Source organism: Cydia strobilella, chromosome 8, assembly GCF_947568885.1.
Source record: "Cydia strobilella chromosome 8, ilCydStro3.1, whole genome shotgun sequence".
In the NCBI taxonomy this organism is placed as follows: Eukaryota; Metazoa; Arthropoda; class Insecta; order Lepidoptera; family Tortricidae; genus Cydia; species Cydia strobilella.
Window position 1 is genome coordinate 18259502 of NC_086048.1, and position 20332 is coordinate 18279833.

General features: G+C 38.0%; 3 protein-coding genes across 3 annotated transcripts in view; 1 reads left to right on the forward strand and 2 right to left on the reverse strand.

Moving 5' to 3' along the window:
* The window catches only part of LOC134743798 (aminopeptidase N), a 29828-nt gene extending 28551 nt beyond the window's left edge, over positions 1–1277 (forward strand). Inside the window, exon 16 of the mRNA XM_063677459.1 lies at positions 936–1277. Coding sequence (XP_063533529.1) covers positions 936–1182 — 247 coding nt within the window. The 3' untranslated portion in view covers positions 1183–1277. The remainder of the gene's footprint in view (positions 1–935) is intronic.
* The window catches only part of LOC134743410 (membrane alanyl aminopeptidase-like), a 363156-nt gene that overhangs the window by 75120 nt on the left and 267704 nt on the right, over positions 1–20332 (reverse strand). The gene's annotated exons all lie outside the window — the stretch shown is intronic.
* LOC134743790 (WAP four-disulfide core domain protein 2-like) lies at positions 5939–8352 on the reverse strand. The gene is made up of 3 exons (XM_063677450.1): positions 8237–8352; positions 6919–7116; positions 5939–6103 (listed from the first exon to the last, which is right to left on the reverse strand). The coding sequence occupies exons 1-3, from the start codon at positions 8331–8333 to the stop codon at positions 5958–5960; spliced, it is 441 nt and encodes a 146-aa protein (XP_063533520.1). The 5' UTR covers positions 8334–8352; the 3' UTR covers positions 5939–5957.

Below are 20332 nucleotides of genomic sequence, written 5' to 3' on the forward strand. Positions count from 1 at the left end.
AGTTTTGTGTGCATTGTTAAATGTGTTTCAGTAGGGTGGTTCAAAATAATCGGCGAATATTAAGTAGCGTAGGCCGTCTTTAATATTGTATGGGTTTTTGTAAATTAAATTAGTTTTTGGGCCAAGAATAAGTCGACATTAATATTTTTTTTTAGGTTTGATACTAAAGACATCATTTTGAGTAATATCAAAATAGGATTAAGTTCAAATATGCCTCTTGTTAAAGTTTAACCCTCGCCAAAATTCATGGATAGATAGGAATCACGCGTTATTAAGCTACGGCTAGAGCCCTTGAACTGAATCAAACATGCATACTCGTCTAAAATAAAGCTGCAATACCTGTTTGTATTGATCCAACATATTGCAATATTAGAACCCACAAATCAAACGGTATTAGCCATCGAATATTGCGGTGGCCATTTAAATTCGAAATTATACAATATCCATTGAGTTTTGAGTTACATGAGCCAAATGAGTTTTGCCGGACTGTTTGAAGAAATATTGTTTTCGGATATTAATTGCATTGGTACAATTACGGACATTAACGTGAATAGCCTTTTCTATTGCCGTTTTATTCGTTAACCCGTATGTTTAATAAACAAGTATTGCGCGCTTCGATGCAAATAACGCCATTTGAAACCGATATGCCATCGACGCCTGAGTGCGACCTATTTGCGTGGCGATGGACGGCAGTGTATAATGAATGCCTGAGATTCTGTGAGGCGATGGATGCTAGGTGCTCAACTGTTCCTATATAATTTGTCTATACTAATGTAATGTGCTATAATTGTTGTTATAATTGTTGCTGCTCACTCTGTATACGGGAGATATGACGAGCCCAGTTCCACTTCAGCTTAGCCGCTTTGCAAGCTTCGTCGATAACTTGTGTTCTGAATCTCAGCAATCTACTAATATACTAATAATATCTTTCCCAGATTCGGCAGCAAAACGAATCTCTGGGACAACCTCATCACGTCAGCAACCTCGCAGTTCACGACTCAAGAGGGCTTGGAGCTGGTCTCCAACCTTTACGTAGCCCACCAGGGAGAGTTCGGCTCGGCCGAACACATCATAGAGAAATCTATGAGGAACGTACGCGAGGAAGCGAAGTGGTCTGCCGAGAATCTACCGGTTATAGAGGCCTGTATTGATATGTATCTCGCTAATTCGAAAAAGATTTAATATTTAATTTAGTGTTAAGTTCGTCAATAAGTTGTTTGATATTTCTGCCTTAGATCAATCAACAATTTGGATCAACTTTTTCTTGTTGTTATTCTGTCTCGTCAGCTAGGGGACAATAGGGGACAGTTTGTTAGAGAATAACTATTGTACCATGTTTTAGTAACTTTCTTAGTAGATGGCCCATTATGGAAATAATAATGCGTTTTTGGTTAATTTAAATATGAAAAAAAATTGGATTTAAAAGAGTGACCTAGGAGACCGTAATCATGGCGATGAGTGACAAGAAACCAGTTAATTCACCCAAAATGCTCAGCTGAAAATTGGTTAAATAAGTTACCAAATTTATGTTCATGCTCAACTTTTTATATAGGTATATTGGGTACATTATAAATGGAGGCCTACATTCTTTTTAACCTTATTCAAATATTGTTTTCACATCGGCTTATATTCCTTAAATATATCTGCCATAGTTCCAATAGCGAATAGTTTAGTGCAGTGAGTGTAAAAGGCCAGTTACCGTTCCTGAACTGATTATTTATGTCGGATAACAGGTTTCAAATGTATTTATAATAAAATAGTTTTAATAAAGGCTTTAATTTTTGTTGTATTTTTATTGTTCGCACAAAAATATTTGTGCTAAAAGCTTAATTTGAATTCGGATTGTGTTCGAAGAAAAACAATATTTTAAACCCATTTCTTAGACTTACATAGGCGTATATATTTTATTTGATCAATCCTATTAAATAAATTATGCTCATTTTATTAGATTTCTTGGGAATCACACCTACTTTTAGAAGATCATATTTTATCAGTAAGTTAAGTAAATTAATTTTGACTAAACTAAAGTATTATTTAATTTATGTTTGGTAAATGTTTTTAAGCTTGTTAAGAATGTTTAGTCTTTGATCCTAAGATCTCAGCCACTATTAACCTTCCTTCAAAGTTTAGGCACCTTCTGAAATTTTTTATACGGTCTAAGATCAAACTCGATTTTCACATTAAATATTTGTGCGATACCTTAGTGGAATTTATAGATAACTAGCGACCCGCCCCGGCTTCGCACTGGTGCAATGCTGATGTATTATGCATATAAACCTTTCTCTTGAATCACTCTATCTATTAAAAAAAACCGCATTAAAATCCGTTGCGTAGTTTTGAAGATCTAAGCATACACAGGGACAGCAGGAAGCAACTTTGTTTTTAGGTATGTATATAGTGATAAGATTAATTTTTACTGACCGTCAGACCAAACTTCATAAGTGGGTGATTCCCATTTCTTTACAATGCAATTTGAATACTTGAATTTTTGACATTACCTATTACTACCTACGTATATAATTGCATATCATGGTAATTTTTCTGAGATTTGGTTAGGTCAATAAGCTTTGCCGCCCTAAAATGAACTCCAGCACTAGGTCGTCTTACGGTGCCTATAGGTAACTAAGATAATGCCTCATCATTTTAATTAGGTAAGGACATATCATTTGTAGACAAGAAAAATAAATGACTTCTTTCTTCTTTTATTGGACTGGATATCGGACACACAACTCACACCAGATTTATTGTATCGTATGTTCTCTCCCCTTTGGTGTTGCAACACCATGGATACCTGCAGTGCTCGTGCTGCGCACTGCTCGTTCGCCAATACAAATCCTATTTATTGCACAACCTCAGAATACATGTACATGGAAACACAAATATTACATGAAGACAGAGGTAAACAACAGGCGGCCTTCTCGCTAAAGAGCCATTAAGTCTATTGCCATTTCCTACCTAGGTTTTTTTAATAATTTCAAAAAAACTTGGGTTCGCTCCAATCAGAATAAAGACTACTCGAAAAGTGTACACACTTTTAATTCAAAATTTATAGCGAGTTTTTGACAGCTTATACAAAATTAATGAGCGGAACCATCCCAAAACTGACAAAAAATGTAAGCAACATTGACATCTATATTTACAACCACACACGGGACTATCCCGCCCGAACAAGGATTTATCGTCCAACCTGACCGAAGGTGGACCCTTTTCCACTTCCATTCGCAATTTGAAACGTTGTTTTGATACAGAACGAAATTTATTTTGAGCTACGTAAAAGGTGAGTAAATCTATTTATAATTAAAAATGTGCTGGTCTGCCAAAATTCTATGGAAATTGTTTAAAAAATGGGTCCATGCATGTAAAGCAATATTTTTCCCAAAGTGGGAATTTATCTCTGTTTGTAGAAATTGATGTATGTAATGCTGAATCTTGCATGTGCTACGGCTAAGATACCGGCCAAGAAAAGTGGTAGTGGTAGGTATCTAGAGGCGCTGATGCGATGATGATTGCTGAAGTTTTTTTTTATCCAAAAACTTAAATACTTAACATTGTAAACAGCGAGCGCAGCCAGTTACAAAGTCAATAAGATTTTCTCTGTACCGTTATAATTATTATAGATGAAATCATTAAAACTTTCAGGCAACGTTTAAGAAAGATATTTGAATACCTATTCGCTTTAAAGTTATATCTCGAAAAGCCGATCCGATACGAGAAAATTTAACCCTGAAAATAGTTGTGAGAATCCGCGGCGGAAAATTGAGGTCGATTTATATCAATTGTACGGGGCGACTCTCTACTCTACTACTCGAAGCAACTTTTATATACAGGATGTTTTTTTAGTCACCTGCAACAATTTATGGGCTGAATTTATAGGTCATACTGAGTAACTTTTACTTTGGGACCAACTTCAACATCCCGGAAAAAATCAGACCAGCCAAAATGTATAAAACAGCCTGTGAAATGTATGAAATAGTCCGGTTCTAGGTACAACTTTTATCCAGAGGTTAAATATGTAATTAAGTACCAATACCAATGTTCTTATTGTATTTGTCAGACTTTTTACTTTGTTAAAAAAATAGTTAGTTACCTACTCATAGATTTAGAACTCTAGGAGAAAAGACGAAGGGAGGCCTTTGCCCAGCAGTCAAGTGGGACACCAAAGACACCAAAAAAAAAGACTTACATTGCACGATGCAAGAACTTACACCATAAACTGTATAAAATGATACTTCGACAGAGTACATAGTTAGAAAGTAGTACGTCTCCAAACTTTTATGCGTTACTAGCCAAACAAAACATGACTATAGCCAAATTTAGTTACTTATCTTAGAACAACTGGAGTCTGCTTTCAATAACTTACCCCTCTGTCAAAAATCTTGCACAATGTGCAAAAACTCACGTAAATACAATGTCACAACCGATTTATGCTCATTCCCACAATCGCCTCGCAAGAGAACACTGGTACCTAATTAAAAACGCCCGCATGTGCTGTGTATGTAGCAGAAACGTCAGAAACAAGGTAAAATAATGAAATTTAATCGCGTTAGACCCGGTAATGACATTAATTATTACGCTACTGCAACGTTTACCAATCTTGCTTACTGTTCAGTTTGGTAGATATATTATTTGCCATTCTCCAAATGGCCCGGCTTTTAAACTTACCCCAGTCTCTCTCTCTCTGGTCGGTCCCTCATGTCCGGATCGTGGTCAGTATCAGCCCAGTGCACCTTACCCCAATGCACCTTACGTACTGAATGCGACTCCGTAAAGGCACCCTAAAGGCACCGTAAAGGTAAAAGATGATCCGGACGAAGACGTAACTCATGGCTCAAAGATCTCCGAACATGGTTCAAACAGAGCACACGTTCATTATTCCGCACGGCTGCGTCTAAAGTTCGTATAGCCCTCATGATAGCCGACCTCCGGTAGAAGATGGCACTGGAAGAAGAAGAAAGGCACCCTACTTGTTTCACTCTGCCGTGGCAACAAAGGCTCAATAAACGAGATTAGGTCGGATATATTGCTACATTAGCTCGAGACACTTCTAATTTGATCCGATGAGAGCCACCTGGTGCACGGTGCACGCCACTCAGTTCAAAAGCAGGTTTTATGATAATAACAAAATAATGTACCTATTAGTGCTTTCATTTATTGGGTTAGTAAGGGTAAAAGCGGAACCCTATTACTAAGACACCACTGTCCGTCTGTCTTTCCATCTGTCTGTCCGTCTGCCTGTCACCAGGCTGTATCTCATGAACCGTGATAGCTAGACAGCTAGTCATTCATCTTTTTGACCATTTAGCATGTCTAAAAAGTATACCAAGCACAAGTTTTATCATTGTAGGTATGTTTTTCTAAACTAAACGACCCACAATAAGATGGGAGATATTATTTTCCATACATTATAAACAATCTGTTATGTTGCATGCATTGTGCATGTAAATTCTTCAAGATTGTTGTCATTTTATAACAATACAATTTGAATACGCAAAATATCTTCTCTCGAAAGGGTATCATAGAATCAATTATATGATAATCGTCCATGTCAGCTTGTCAGCCGTTTCTCGCCGCCAAACATTTAATTGAAATTGTACTAAGTCACAGGCTAGCTATATTTGTACATATTTCTTGAAGAGCTGATAGTTGGGAGACTTCTAAAGCGGCGATCGTGAATTCGGGAGTTCGAATTCACGATCGCCGCTTTTGGAGTCTCCCTACTACTAAACTTGCGGGCCTAAGGTCTACAGCTCACAAACTATAGACCTAGCGAATCCCCATCATGACTCCACAGTTTTGAAAAAAAATCAAAAACTTTAAAAGCGACAAAAAATTCTATACAATTATTGAACCTTTTCATTTGTAGAGGAAAAGATCCGAAATACGAAAACATTTATCCCGAGTTTGAAAACTTCGGTTTCGGTGAAATAAATGATTTCCGAATTTTATTTAATTTAAATTTATTCAGGTGCAGGTTTCTGGCAGGTGAAGGCGCCGCAGCGGTTGGCGCAGCATTTGAGTGAGCGCGGGCAGTCGGAGTCACTGGTACACATGTGACTACATACCCACACTCCGCCTGGGTTCTCTGGACAGCGGCCTGGTTTCACTGGAACGTAAAGAAACAAGAATTAGCTATTCGACTGTCGACGAGATTTTTATTGGGTCAATCTATCGTTTTTTATGAGGTCATTAAAGATCAAAGGACGTTTCTGGGATCAAATGTATTAAAAAATACAAAAAATCAAAATTAGAATCAAATTGGTACATTTATACAACGCGTTCGAAAATTTATTCTCTAAAACAGCCCGGAGTTAAAGCGTGTTGCAAAGAGTTAATTGTCTCTTACCTATGTCTTCAAAGATTATCTTTGTCAACGCGTCCACACACAGAACCACCACAGTCAGTCGGACAGCAGCAGAGCTTAATGGTTTTGACATACGGTTTGGTTGTAGGTACTGCAGAGATATCACAACTAACAGAGATAGTTGTCTCTTACCAACGTCTTCAAAGTCTCTTTGTCACCGCGTCTACACACATAGAACCACCACAGTCAGTTGGACAGCACAGCTGAAGGCCTTAACGCAAGGTTTGGCTGTACTGCAGAGATATCACAACTAACAGGGATGGTTGTTTTGTTTCTTACCTACGTCTTCAAAGTGTCTTTTCGTCACCGCGGCTTTTCACACATAGAACCACAACAATCAGTTGGACAGCACAGCTGAATGGCGTTGACGCAAGGTTTGGCTGTACTGCAGAGATATCACAACTAACAAGGATGGTTGTTTTGTTTCTTACCTACGTCTTCAAAGTGTCTGTTGGTCACCGCGTCAACACACAGACCCACCCAGTCAGGGAGACAGCAGAGTTAAGAAAGCATTGACTATCACACGCTATGACATTATATCGTCGGATGTTTCTTACCTACGTCTTCAAAGATTCTCTTCGTCACCGCGTCTACACACATAGAACCACCACAATCAGTTGGACAGCAGAGCTGAGTGGCATTTACGCAAGGATTGGCTGTACTGCAGAGGCCATCGCACACGTCCACTGATAGAGTTGGTGGACATGAGCCTCCCCTGATGGGGTCTAAGGCCGCGAACGTAAGGAGGGTTGAAACTGGAATGAAGGAAATTAAATTAGAATATTTGTTTGTTCTGGCCTACGTCACGGGGCGGATACGCTATACATCAAAAATCACCTGCGTTTCTATGTGTGAACGGCATGTCTGTAGACGCGTCATGCGTCATATTGTGAGGAAGTTGCTTAAAAATAGTATTGAGCGACCGGCAAACGGCCGTCAATCCGCTGTCGCGGGGCGAGGTAATTCGAATCGGGTCGGGACGGTGCGTGGCCGTTCTGTATGATAATACTATTACTTATTCTGTGCCTACGTTCAGGGTCGGTTAACTAAAGTTCTATGAGTATGTACCTACAATATGAATATATACCATCTAGCCAACTTCTATTCTATTCTAATTTGAAATTTAATTTCGATAAATCACAATTCCATTTGTTTGGCAAGGTTTGTTGTCTCGACGGCTGTCAGAATGGGCTTTGCTCTTGATTTAGATTTATGATATGACGTCAATCTAACATTGGTATGAAACACTCTTTTCGTTGGCTTGTTTTGTCCATTCAGACTCGATGTTGTCTGTGTAATAGGTACTATTAAACCAGGGGCGTAGCTAGAGGATATGGCGCCCGGGGCAGTCACCAAATTTGCGCCCCCTGACGACTGACAAAAGTTTCCATGCTGCTGCCTTTTGCCCATTTAGGCGCCCCCCCCCTTGGATAGCGCCCGGGGCACTTACCCCCTCTGCCCCCTCCCCTATTTACGCCACTGTTAATCAAACAATTAAAACATACAGCACTATTTTTGTGTTACTTATCATAAAATGAAAACATAAAAAAAATTGCGAAAATAATTCTCAGACTTATTTGGGACATAAAACTAGATAACAAAAACAATTGACCAGGTCGGCTTTTTCACTTCATAAGTAGGCACTAAATTTAGTATACACGTACCTATTTTTTTCTAATTAAAATGTATATATAGTATATTTTAAATCACAGTTTACGTCGTAATTCTCAACTATTTCACAATTTTATCAGTAGCACTGTACCACTAATTCATTTGATAACACACACGTCACTAAAACACTTCAACCCAAACCTATACACCGTTTTTTCAGGCAATTTAATTGGACAATTAATTGTGTAAGTATGTCAGACTCACCGAGTACAACGTAAGCGAACATTTCTGACAGACGGTGACACCGTGACAGTGACAGCGGCGCACGCGTCAGCTGCTTTATAATTCTTGGCGCGATCATACGCCGAGGCGAAATAGAGGACACACTGCCGCGTAGAATGAACGACAAAGGGAATTCGATTTTAACCGACTTCAAACTTTATTAAGGAATATCTCAATTCGCATAAATATTTGTTATAAGATTTCCTATTTATTGCGCACCAATTAATACGATTATTAATAATTACGAATGTTTATAGTACTGCTTCCGATACGTCTAGAAAAAAAACATTTTTTCCTAGCTATAGGTAGTTACCCTCACCTATTCTTATAATTATTACATAGACCAACACATAGGTCAATGAAAAATATTAAATACGTATGCTGAAACTTGGATTTGTAAGTTACCATATTGAATGTACTATTCCTTGGCTTGTTTTGTCCATTCTGACACGAATGTGTCTTGTGAATACAATCAATTCAAACAAACGGCACCATTTTATGTCATTCTCGTTATAAAATGATAACTACAAAAACAATTGCTAAAAAAGCGCACTTTCATACTAAAAAAACCCCCTACTAAAACTAAATTTGCAAAGAGATTTGGCAGCTATGGAAAAACATCAGTGTACAATTCAATACTAAAACACTGTTACATCAAGGACCTCCCTGTTTCACAGGCAAAGCGAGTTATTTGTGACTGGTTGCTAACTATCGATTATAATAAGACTGAGGAGAGTGCAGTGACGCTACGGCGCACTTGTATGGAGAAAGGAAACATTGTATAATGCTCTATATTGTATAATTGTATAATGCTTTAAATATCGCGGCCATAAGCCTCAATTTCTGTCCATATGTAGTGGTACTCTATGTTACATAATTAGACATTTAACCTATAGGTATAGACACTTAGCCGTAAGAGACTTGACTGACAGACTGACCAACGTAAATCCCTAGTAGCTAAGGTTATAAGCACTAGCACCTATCTTCATCTTTAGACATACTTTCTTTTTTTTTTCAATCTAGTTTTTAATTCACTAACTGGTCGCCCAAGATACAGGCTATGCCTAGTTTGGGGACCCCTGTTCATACTGTTTTAAATGTACCGCTGTATGCGCGCAACCTGGACCTCATGTATACTCAATCTGCAAATTCCCATTTTTGTGTGCAAAATAAATATATTTTTCATTTTCATTTTTCATTTTTCAATTGCGAAACCATAACACATAGGTTGACTGGTAGAGAATGCCTAATGGCATTTAGTCCGCCTTTTGTACTGTAAGGTTTTCTTTTGTGTAATAAAGGTTCAATAAATACATAAATAATACTTTAAACTCTCGCGTTTTGTACACATAGGTATTTAGTCATTCAGAGCGGGTCTAAAGCGATATAATTTAATTATTTTTACCTTTTCAGACGTTTTAACTGGGTTATACCAGCTATGGTCACGTCACGGATGATATGACGGTACTGGAAAACTTAAAAATAATGAGACTATGTATATTAAACTCGTTCTAATCACTAATTGCGAAAACAACAAACAATTTAAAAAATACTATTTCGTTTCATTGCTAAAGTTGCCTAATCTATACGTCAGTGTGTCCAAGATTGGATGTCACTGCGATAACTCCAGCCCCGGCGGACTCCCGATAATTACCGGAACATTCGCTAACTTGTTTATCTCATGACGTTTTCCTTGTTTTTTTATTTTATTTCGAAGAAACCAGATTATCCATATTAGGCTTGGATGTACTCGATTTTTCCTCTACATAAATTCATGGTCAGGTGACCGCAATGTTGCGGTATGTCGTAGTTCATGTTCTCAAATAGACTTTTATGTACGTTAATATGACATAATGTACCTCTTGACCTTCATAGTATAGGTAGGTGTTTGACAGAAGAGTTGAGATGATTAATGAATTAATGATACACCCACACACAGTGTCGGAATACATATAAGCTCTCTGTACATTTGTGCCTTTTTCAACCAAAAGGGTACTTATTGTCGCTTGTCAGTAAGGCGCTATTTCCATTTAGCTTCCATTAGAAATCAACCTTATCAACAAGCGACAATGTGGTATCTTTTGGTTGAAAACGTCACATTTATCCCATTCTCATAAATATACCTCGTCTGCAGCTTTGAATATCATCGAATACACCATTTCCCGCTATAAAAACATTGTGATATTTCCATAAAAGTCTTGTTTGGCTAATATGGAATTATACATATACATATGTCAAACCTAGGCTTCCCTCATCTGGCAGAATATTATTTGTCAGAAATACACTTCGCATAACATCGCAGAAAATTATATCAAATTGTGCCAATAAGTTACGTCACGTCACGGCTCAAGAAATTGTTAAAAAATACTTAAAATATTTCCTGAAAAACTCGGCTTACTAATTTGGCATTTCCGTCATGGTTGAGTGCTTAACACAAAATAGGCCCCAGTTAAGCCAATGTTGAAATCATTAGCCGTCGGTGATTTTTTTTTATTAAGAACGAGCGACAATAAATTTCAGTAAGGAAAACTGTAACATTTTTATACTGTTCGGTAGAGAATGTCTACTTTCTACAGTTTCTTTGTAGGAAGTCTAATATTTTATTTTATTTTTATATAATATAATAATAATAAGCCATTTATTTCAGGCAAAGCCCATAAAAGTGTTAGTATTAGGTACATGTACAAAGCATAACTTACAAGACTACTGTTAATAATTATTAAGTAATACAGAACTAAGTTACAAACACAGACACAACCGGATGAGCACAAAGATACAAAGATACTATACTATACTAGAGATAAACTATCTTAAAACTGCGTGCCTTTCATAGAAAATCCCCACCCACATCTAAAGTATTCTTATAGACACCCGTAACACGACTAAAGTACCGATATTTGTTTGTGTGCGCGAGCTTCGTTGCGCCTGTCTAATATATTACTCGTAAATGTATATAATATACGCAGGTATTAAAAATAATTAGATTTTCTGTGAAAAACACCAGCACAATTGGCTTAAGAGTTAATTAAAAATTCAAGAACAAAGGAAACAAATGTTGTATAACATGACGCAAGAAAGTTCAACGTAAAACTGAATATAAGTAAGAGTATATATAATTTTTCTTCTTCGAGAGGAAAAAATCGACAAGTATTGCATAGTAAAGTGTTGTTTTAAAAATATTAATGTTTTTATTATATTTTCTGCAAAATTGTCTAAAAATTCACTAAAAAAATGGCATGGATCTGTTATACTGGTAGTACCTATCCGCTTTCCTCCAGCTCCATTTGAATTCACCGCTGTATATGCGGCATTTTTTACAGAACAATTCCGAGGCTGTATTTTCAGTATCATTTCTTTTATAGCTCTCTTGATATCAACGCCAGCCACATTCTGGCAGCAACAATGACTTACATATTTACTTTGCGACAATATTTTTCATTACGTCGCTTAAATGGAAGGTTCTCGGAAGCGCCAACGGTCTCACGAAATGTTCCTCTCGGCGAGGATTGAAACTTTTCTACTTATTGTCGAGATTCTGAGAATTCATACGCAACGCTGTTTCCATTTTATTTTAAACGCGGAAATAATGTATTTGAAGGAATTCCAGACCCACAGGCCACATCTGCCTACCAGGTATAGGTACTATAATAATTTCCTCAAATAATTAGTATGGTACTTACTAAAAATATCTATGATAAGTACAATCAGCATCAAATAATGACAGAAAAAGTGGCCAAATAAATAAATATTTGGGGATAATCATATACAGATCGACCTGACCTAAACGAAGCAAAGCTTGTACTATTGCATATATGTTGTCAATGTTATGTTGTGGGTATGAATAAAGAAATTATCTATCTATCTATCTATCTATCTATTTATCTATCTACTATGGGTAGACACCCATACGGTATGGGTATGGGTCTGGGTATGGGTATGGGTATGGGTATGGGTATGGGTATGGGTATGGGTATGGGTATGGGTATGGGTATGGGTATGGGTATGGGTATGGGTATGGGTATGGGTATGGGTATAGGTATGGGTGGGTGTATGGGTGAGTGGGTATGGGTGTGGTGGGCGATGATATAACATACTTAATAGATAAGTACATAGTTATAGATACATAGATAATATCCAGCATAACTTGGGTACAAATATTCGTGATGAACACACAAATATGTCCTTACCGGAATTCGAACCCGGGACCTCCTGCTTGATAGACAGGGTCACTAACGACTAGGTTAGGAGCCTGTTTAGGTGGCTATTATATGTGACGTTTTCAATCAAAAGGTACTACATTGTTGCTTACCATAAGGACGAAATTGGATTGTATCTTTATACGAATAACCTGTCAGAGCGTCCTTATGGCAAGCGACAATGTGGTACCTTTTGATTGAAAACGACACATATATAATATCGCAACACATCCTTATTACTATATTTTATCATACATATTTGGTTGTCCCTATCTTTTATGCCGTCTGGGACCCATTTCTCCAACGGTATTAGGCTAATATTATTAGTCCACAAACTGTCAAATTGTATGGGTTTCCATGACAACATATACTTATAATATTAACCGATAAACCTATAATTTATCTATTATTGTTCGAGAAATGGGCCCCTGTACACATACTCATTTTGTGCCCAGAATAAATAAATACAGCTTGAACAACTGAAACTCGACAAAAAACTCATCGGTGTCAAATGTCATGAATCTGTTGTGTGTGTAAAATTGATGATATTTCTTTCGCTCTCTTCAGATCCCTGTAAGGCTGGTTCTCTGTCTGTGTGAGCCTCGCTTCGTCGGTGGAAAACCACTAGACCAAATAAATTATCGAGATATGCAATACTGGAATGGAAACCTATTTCAACTCTTATTTTAAATTTCGCATGCATTCGATGTAATTTTAAATGATTCCACAATAAATATAGCTTTTTAGATTAAAATTAAACCAAAGTTCTCTACATATTCATGTTTTGTGAGAGGATTCACGTAAAATTTTGGATCGAAGACATTATTTTACTTTAAAATATAGATTTTTGCAGTTGTGGCCTACTCCACATCAGTACTAAAAGAACATTAATAAATTAGATTCCCGAAACCTTCTTCGTATGGACCCACGATTCCCACGAATGCTTATAACATGGCGGCGCGCGAGCCGTCAGCCGTTGCTAGGCAACGATCGTCGCTCGCGCAGGTGCCGCGCGCGCCCGCGCCGCGCCCCTTCACTTCAGTGTTACTTACGTCACGGGCACAACCGCACGCGCATCAGTAGCTTAAATCCTATCCGCGTACCGACTGTGATATCTGATTATAAATACCTAAAGACTCATTGACTATTAATCATATATGGTGCATGAACCTGATAAGTGTTTTGGTGAACTGTGTGTGCTTGTGTAACTGCTTGTTTAAACGCTAACCTTAACAAACCTTAAACTGTAATTTTAGACATTACATACTGTTTACGAAGTGCGTGCATTATCATTTACGATCCACGTAGGTCTAACACCCACACAGTATTCATTCATACCAAAATATCAGAAGCATTTGATATGTAAAAAATATTAAAATTCATCGCACACAATCAATGGAGCGGCGAAAATCGAGTTAGGGCTGACGTGCCAATTACTGGTACGTTCCGTTAAATTGCTACATGTACCGAGTTTACCGTGCACCTGGGCGCGCCGGCTCTTTCATTACTTTTTTTAAACGGTGGTGGCTGAGTAGATCTGACGTCCGACTTAAAATCCGGAGGTTCAAGTCGTACCAATGAGTTTTTCGGAACTTATGTACGGATCTTTTGATATTTACCATTAGCTTTTCGGTGAAGGAAAACATCGTGAGGAAACCTGCATAGTTTCATACATCAATGAAGAAGTTCAAAGGATACGTATGTGTAGTATCCAAACCCACATTGCGCCAGCGTGGGGACTACAGCTGAAGCCCTTTCGCGCATGAAAGGTGGCCTGAGCACAACAGTGGAACGTATATACTGTATATAGGTTGAATTATTACTGATGGGCTTCTAAACGGGCCATATTTTCACTGCAATATGTGGCCGGCAAATATTGGTGTCTTTCTTTAACATGTGAGTAATAGAGGGACACCATAGTTGACCCGTCTACAGGCGTCTTCATACATTCGTATTGCGCACAAACAAATCTAGAATTATGTTGGCTTTACCACATTTTAGGAAAAATAAAGTAAAAGTTGGTTAATTTGGAGACGTGAATAAATGGGAATAGTGGCCGGCCCCAGACAATTGGCACTAAAAAACCTCTTGTTGAACCTTTTTAATTAAATTTATATTATAGACTTTCATTCTGCCTGCACAATGCATCATTCATTCATTGTAGGCACCTGTACAATAAATTGACACAGCGCATCCAAGGCCTTTGTTTTGGAAATAGTGAATGTAATGATGCCGTAGCGATGGTTAAGCTCGCTCCAGACTACGCGGCGCGAAACCGCGAACGCGAGTGTGGAGTCGATTTCGCTGATTAGCGACACACTCGCGTTCGCGGCTTCGCGCCGTGATCCTTGCATGAGTGTGGAGGGCCCTTAAGGTTCTCTTAAGGACTTTCAAATCAAAGATTCTTCGGCGTACAAACGAACGGCTTCCTAGCTTAGTCAGTTGTTTTAAAACCTGGGCACATATTTGTGTGTTTATCACAAATATTTGTTCTTGAGTTAATATATTTTATTAATATTGTCGTGTAGTAGTTACACTCAAGGTCGATTTGTGTAAGATTGTACTAACTATAACTAATATAACGTCGTTTACGTAGTACCACTGTATATATCTTGTATGTAAATAATATAACTTATAATATTATTTAACTTAAAAGTGGACCCTGGGTTCCATAAGGAGACCTTAGCTAATTTCATTAATCGAGTTTAAACTTTTGTGAGACATACTACCATTAAATAATTTTACGGTTTAGACTCACTTATTTTAGTCACTCGCACGATATGTTTCGGAGACCCTAGGTCTCCTTTCTCAAGCACTAACAGTGCGAGCAGTGATTACGACGGCCGTGTATCGCGTACTGCCGCGGGCCGCGTCGCCCGCTGCTGCGAGACCTAGGCTCTCCGAAATATGTCGCGCGAGTGACTAAAACAAGTGAGTCTAAACCGTAAAATTATTTAATTTCATAATATAGTTTTTATTTGACTAAGCTTTTTAATTAAATTAAACGTTGTCGTTTTTACCAATTTTGGCACGCCATACGGTTTCATCTCGTTTGCCAATAAAATTAGTTGTTACTGATGCCAACTTTGCCAAGTATCAAATTATAGTTTGGCTACTGGTTGTTGTCATTGGGAAAGGTATACCATTTCTCCAACGGTATTAGGCTAATATTATTAGTCCACAAACTGTCAAATTGTATGGGTTTCCATGACAACATATACTTATAATATTAACCGATAAACCTATAATTTATCTATTATTGTTCGAGAAATGGGCCCCTGTACACATACTCATTTTGTGCCCAGAATAAATAAATACAGCTTGAACAACTGAAACTCGACAAAAAACTCATCGGTGTCAAATGTCATGAATCTGTTGTGTGTGTAAAATTGATGATATTTCTTTCGCTCTCTTCAGATCCCTGTAAGGCTGGTTCTCTGTCTGTGTGAGCCTCGCTTCGTCGGTGGAAAACCACTAGACCAAATAAATTATCGAGATATGCAATACTGGAATGGAAACCTATTTCAACTCTTATTTTAAATTTCGCATGCATTCGATGTAATTTTAAATGATTCCACAATAAATATAGCTTTTTAGATTAAAATTAAACCAAAGTTCTCTACATATTCATGTTTTGTGAGAGGATTCACGTAAAATTTTGGATCGAAGACATTATTTTACTTTAAAATATAGATTTTTGCAGTTGTGGCCTACTCCACATCAGTACTAAAAGAACATTAATAAATTAGATTCCCGAAACCTTCTTCGTATGGACCCACGATTCCCACGAATGCTTATAACATGGCGGCGCGCGAGCCGTCAGCCGTTGCTAGGCAACGATCGTCGCTCGCGCAGGTGCCGCGCGCGCCCGCGCCGCGCCCCTTCACTTCAGTGTTACTTACGTCACGGGCACAACCGCACGCGCATCAGTAGCTTAAATCCTATCCGCGTACCGACTGTGATATCTGATTATAAATACCTAAAGACTCATTGACTATTAATCATATATGGTGCATGAACCTGATAAGTGTTTTGGTGAACTGTGTGTGCTTGTGTAACTGCTTGTTTAAACGCTAACCTTAACAAACCTTAAACTGTAATTTTAGACATTACATACTGTTTACGAAGTGCGTGCATTATCATTTACGATCCACGTAGGTCTAACACCCACACAGTATTCATTCATACCAAAATATCAGAAGCATTTGATATGTAAAAAATATTAAAATTCATCGCACACAATCAATGGAGCGGCGAAAATCGAGTTAGGGCTGACGTGCCAATTACTGGTACGTTCCGTTAAATTGCTACATGTACCGAGTTTACCGTGCACCTGGGCGCGCCGGCTCTTTCATTACTTTTTTTAAACGGTGGTGGCTGAGTAGATCTGACGTCCGACTTAAAATCCGGAGGTTCAAGTCGTACCAATGAGTTTTTCGGAACTTATGTACGGATCTTTTGATATTTACCATTAGCTTTTCGGTGAAGGAAAACATCGTGAGGAAACCTGCATAGTTTCATACATCAATGAAGAAGTTCAAAGGATACGTATGTGTAGTATCCAAACCCACATTGCGCCAGCGTGGGGACTACAGCTGAAGCCCTTTCGCGCATGAAAGGTGGCCTGAGCACAACAGTGGAACGTATATACTGTATATAGGTTGAATTATTACTGATGGGCTTCTAAACGGGCCATATTTTCACTGCAATATGTGGCCGGCAAATATTGGTGTCTTTCTTTAACATGTGAGTAATAGAGGGACACCATAGTTGACCCGTCTACAGGCGTCTTCATACATTCGTATTGCGCACAAACAAATCTAGAATTATGTTGGCTTTACCACATTTTAGGAAAAATAAAGTAAAAGTTGGTTAATTTGGAGACGTGAATAAATGGGAATAGTGGCCGGCCCCAGACAATTGGCACTAAAAAACCTCTTGTTGAACCTTTTTAATTAAATTTATATTATAGACTTTCATTCTGCCTGCACAATGCATCATTCATTCATTGTAGGCACCTGTACAATAAATTGACACAGCGCATCCAAGGCCTTTGTTTTGGAAATAGTGAATGTAATGATGCCGTAGCGATGGTTAAGCTCGCTCCAGACTACGCGGCGCGAAACCGCGAACGCGAGTGTGGAGTCGATTTCGCTGATTAGCGACACACTCGCGTTCGCGGCTTCGCGCCGTGATCCTTGCATGAGTGTGGAGGGCCCTTAAGGTTCTCTTAAGGACTTTCAAATCAAAGATTCTTCGGCGTACAAACGAACGGCTTCCTAGCTTAGTCAGTTGTTTTAAAACCTGGGCACATATTTGTGTGTTTATCACAAATATTTGTTCTTGAGTTAATATATTTTATTAATATTGTCGTGTAGTAGTTACACTCAAGGTCGATTTGTGTAAGATTGTACTAACTATAACTAATATAACGTCGTTTACGTAGTACCACTGTATATATCTTGTATGTAAATAATATAACTTATAATATTATTTAACTTAAAAGTGGACCCTGGGTTCCATAAGGAGACCTTAGCTAATTTCATTAATCGAGTTTAAACTTTTGTGAGACATACTACCATTAAATAATTTTACGGTTTAGACTCACTTATTTTAGTCACTCGCACGATATGTTTCGGAGACCCTAGGTCTCCTTTCTCAAGCACTAACAGTGCGAGCAGTGATTACGACGGCCGTGTATCGCGTACTGCCGCGGGCCGCGTCGCCCGCTGCTGCGAGACCTAGGCTCTCCGAAATATGTCGCGCGAGTGACTAAAACAAGTGAGTCTAAACCGTAAAATTATTTAATTTCATAATATAGTTTTTATTTGACTAAGCTTTTTAATTAAATTAAACGTTGTCGTTTTTACCAATTTTGGCACGCCATACGGTTTCATCTCGTTTGCCAATAAAATTAGTTGTTACTGATGCCAACTTTGCCAAGTATCAAATTATAGTTTGGCTACTGGTTGTTGTCATTGGGAAAGGTATACCTATTTATCGTTTTTCTACTTTACTTACGTTTGGCTAACCAGATTATAGTACAGTTTGAATGCCGACATTCAAACTGATTTATTTTTGAAAAAAATATTAGAACTTTATTAAAGGAACTAAATTGTACGTTTCTTAATACTCAACATACTTTAAGTTAACATTGCTTTTTCTTCTTTTTTTGTTTATAGTATCACATACTAAATAACCCAGTAAAGTTTGATTAAAAGTCCGAGTTAGAGGTTACTTTGGGAATTAATTGTATCGAGCGAAGTGTCATAATTCGTGTATCGGAAGCTATGTTATTAAAGATAATATAGTCAAGAACTACATATATTTTTTCCACGTCTACGAATATCAACGCCTCTTAGGAAAACATGATCATATAAGGAGATTTTTCGCCTTCTGGCTCAGGGAACCGCCTTAACATAATTGTGAAACCTACGATTATGAAAAAACAAGTTGGATGAATATTCTCAACAGTCGATTTTCATCGCCAGTGTAGCAGTTCCAAACGCGGATAATATTTAGTACACAACATCAATTTGTACGAAATAAGCTGCCTGGAGCAGCAGAGCCAACAGGCGGGGTGAAATATTGGCGCAATTAATCTTGTTTTTACAAAGGCCATATTTTATTTTCGGCCCAGTGTTTAAAGATTAGCTGTGACCTTATTCAAGACGTGGTGTTGTCACATTTATCAAATTTGCTACTACCGAGATTACGATCCGGATTTAACAATTTGTTGTGGATTTGAACTGGTTTTGATAAGACCTTGATCATGTCTAATATTCGCATTCGCAAAGATAACAATATAATAAGAAGTAGGCATCCTCTGCCTCTGTGATTAAAATAATGTAGGTAAATTAAAAAGTGTAAATCATCTTGTTTTGCTAGTGTCTGATTACAGACACTAGCTCCCCCCCCAGTCGTCGGCGTCAACGATGAGTGTCAGAAAAAAAATTTGCAATTCAGGAAAAATTTGTATCTGTTAACCCTAAAAATGAGCTCTTGAAACTTACCAAATTTTATTCAATTCTGACAAAAAAAGAGAATAAATAAAAAATGCCCATATGTCATATCTCAGGCGGTTGGTAAGGCGGCGGGTCTCGTTTTTGCTAGCAAAAGTTCTAGGTCTTAAATCAGCTTCATACAGGCAAGTCTTCCACCGGTCCGCACCTGACCATAATCATTTCTTATCAACCGCCTCAGTTATACAGAAGACTTATAATAGAAATCTCAGTGTCCTCTTAGCCTGTACTATGTTAGCAGTAAACAAAATATCTACTCGTGTAAAACCAGTAAAACAAACTCATTTTGTACAAATATTCATATAAAACCCTGATTCACGTGTAATTAATAAAAACAAAGCAACTGAAAACTCAATTAAATCCATCACTGATCGCGATCTCGATTTCAATTCAAACAAAAATAAATGCAGCGGCGCAAATAAACAAATGAATGAGTGAATAAACAACGTTTTTATTCCATTCGCTTCCCTAACACTGGCGGATTGAAAGCTAATAGCCGGCCAGTATACGAGCGCTCTGTAATAATACGCTGACAAGATTTTATTTGGCCTTCGCCGTATGGCGGATTTTCAGTGGTGTTTATTCATTTTCCTGGCAATGGAGGCTGTTTGATAATAGACGTTGAAAGTCATCGAATGTCACCGGTGTAAACAAGAATAAAAGATTTCGCAGTTATAAACGATATTACTACAAAAATGCCAAAAGAGAGTGTCAAAAATGCAAGGATTTTTTTTAAATCTCAGTGATCGGCAATACAGTTTTCGACGGAATCGGTCTACTGGGGACCTTCTGATTTATGCCACCCACCTATGGGGCGAGGCCATCGAGAGACATGGTGAGGCTATCGCCGTGTCCCTCGA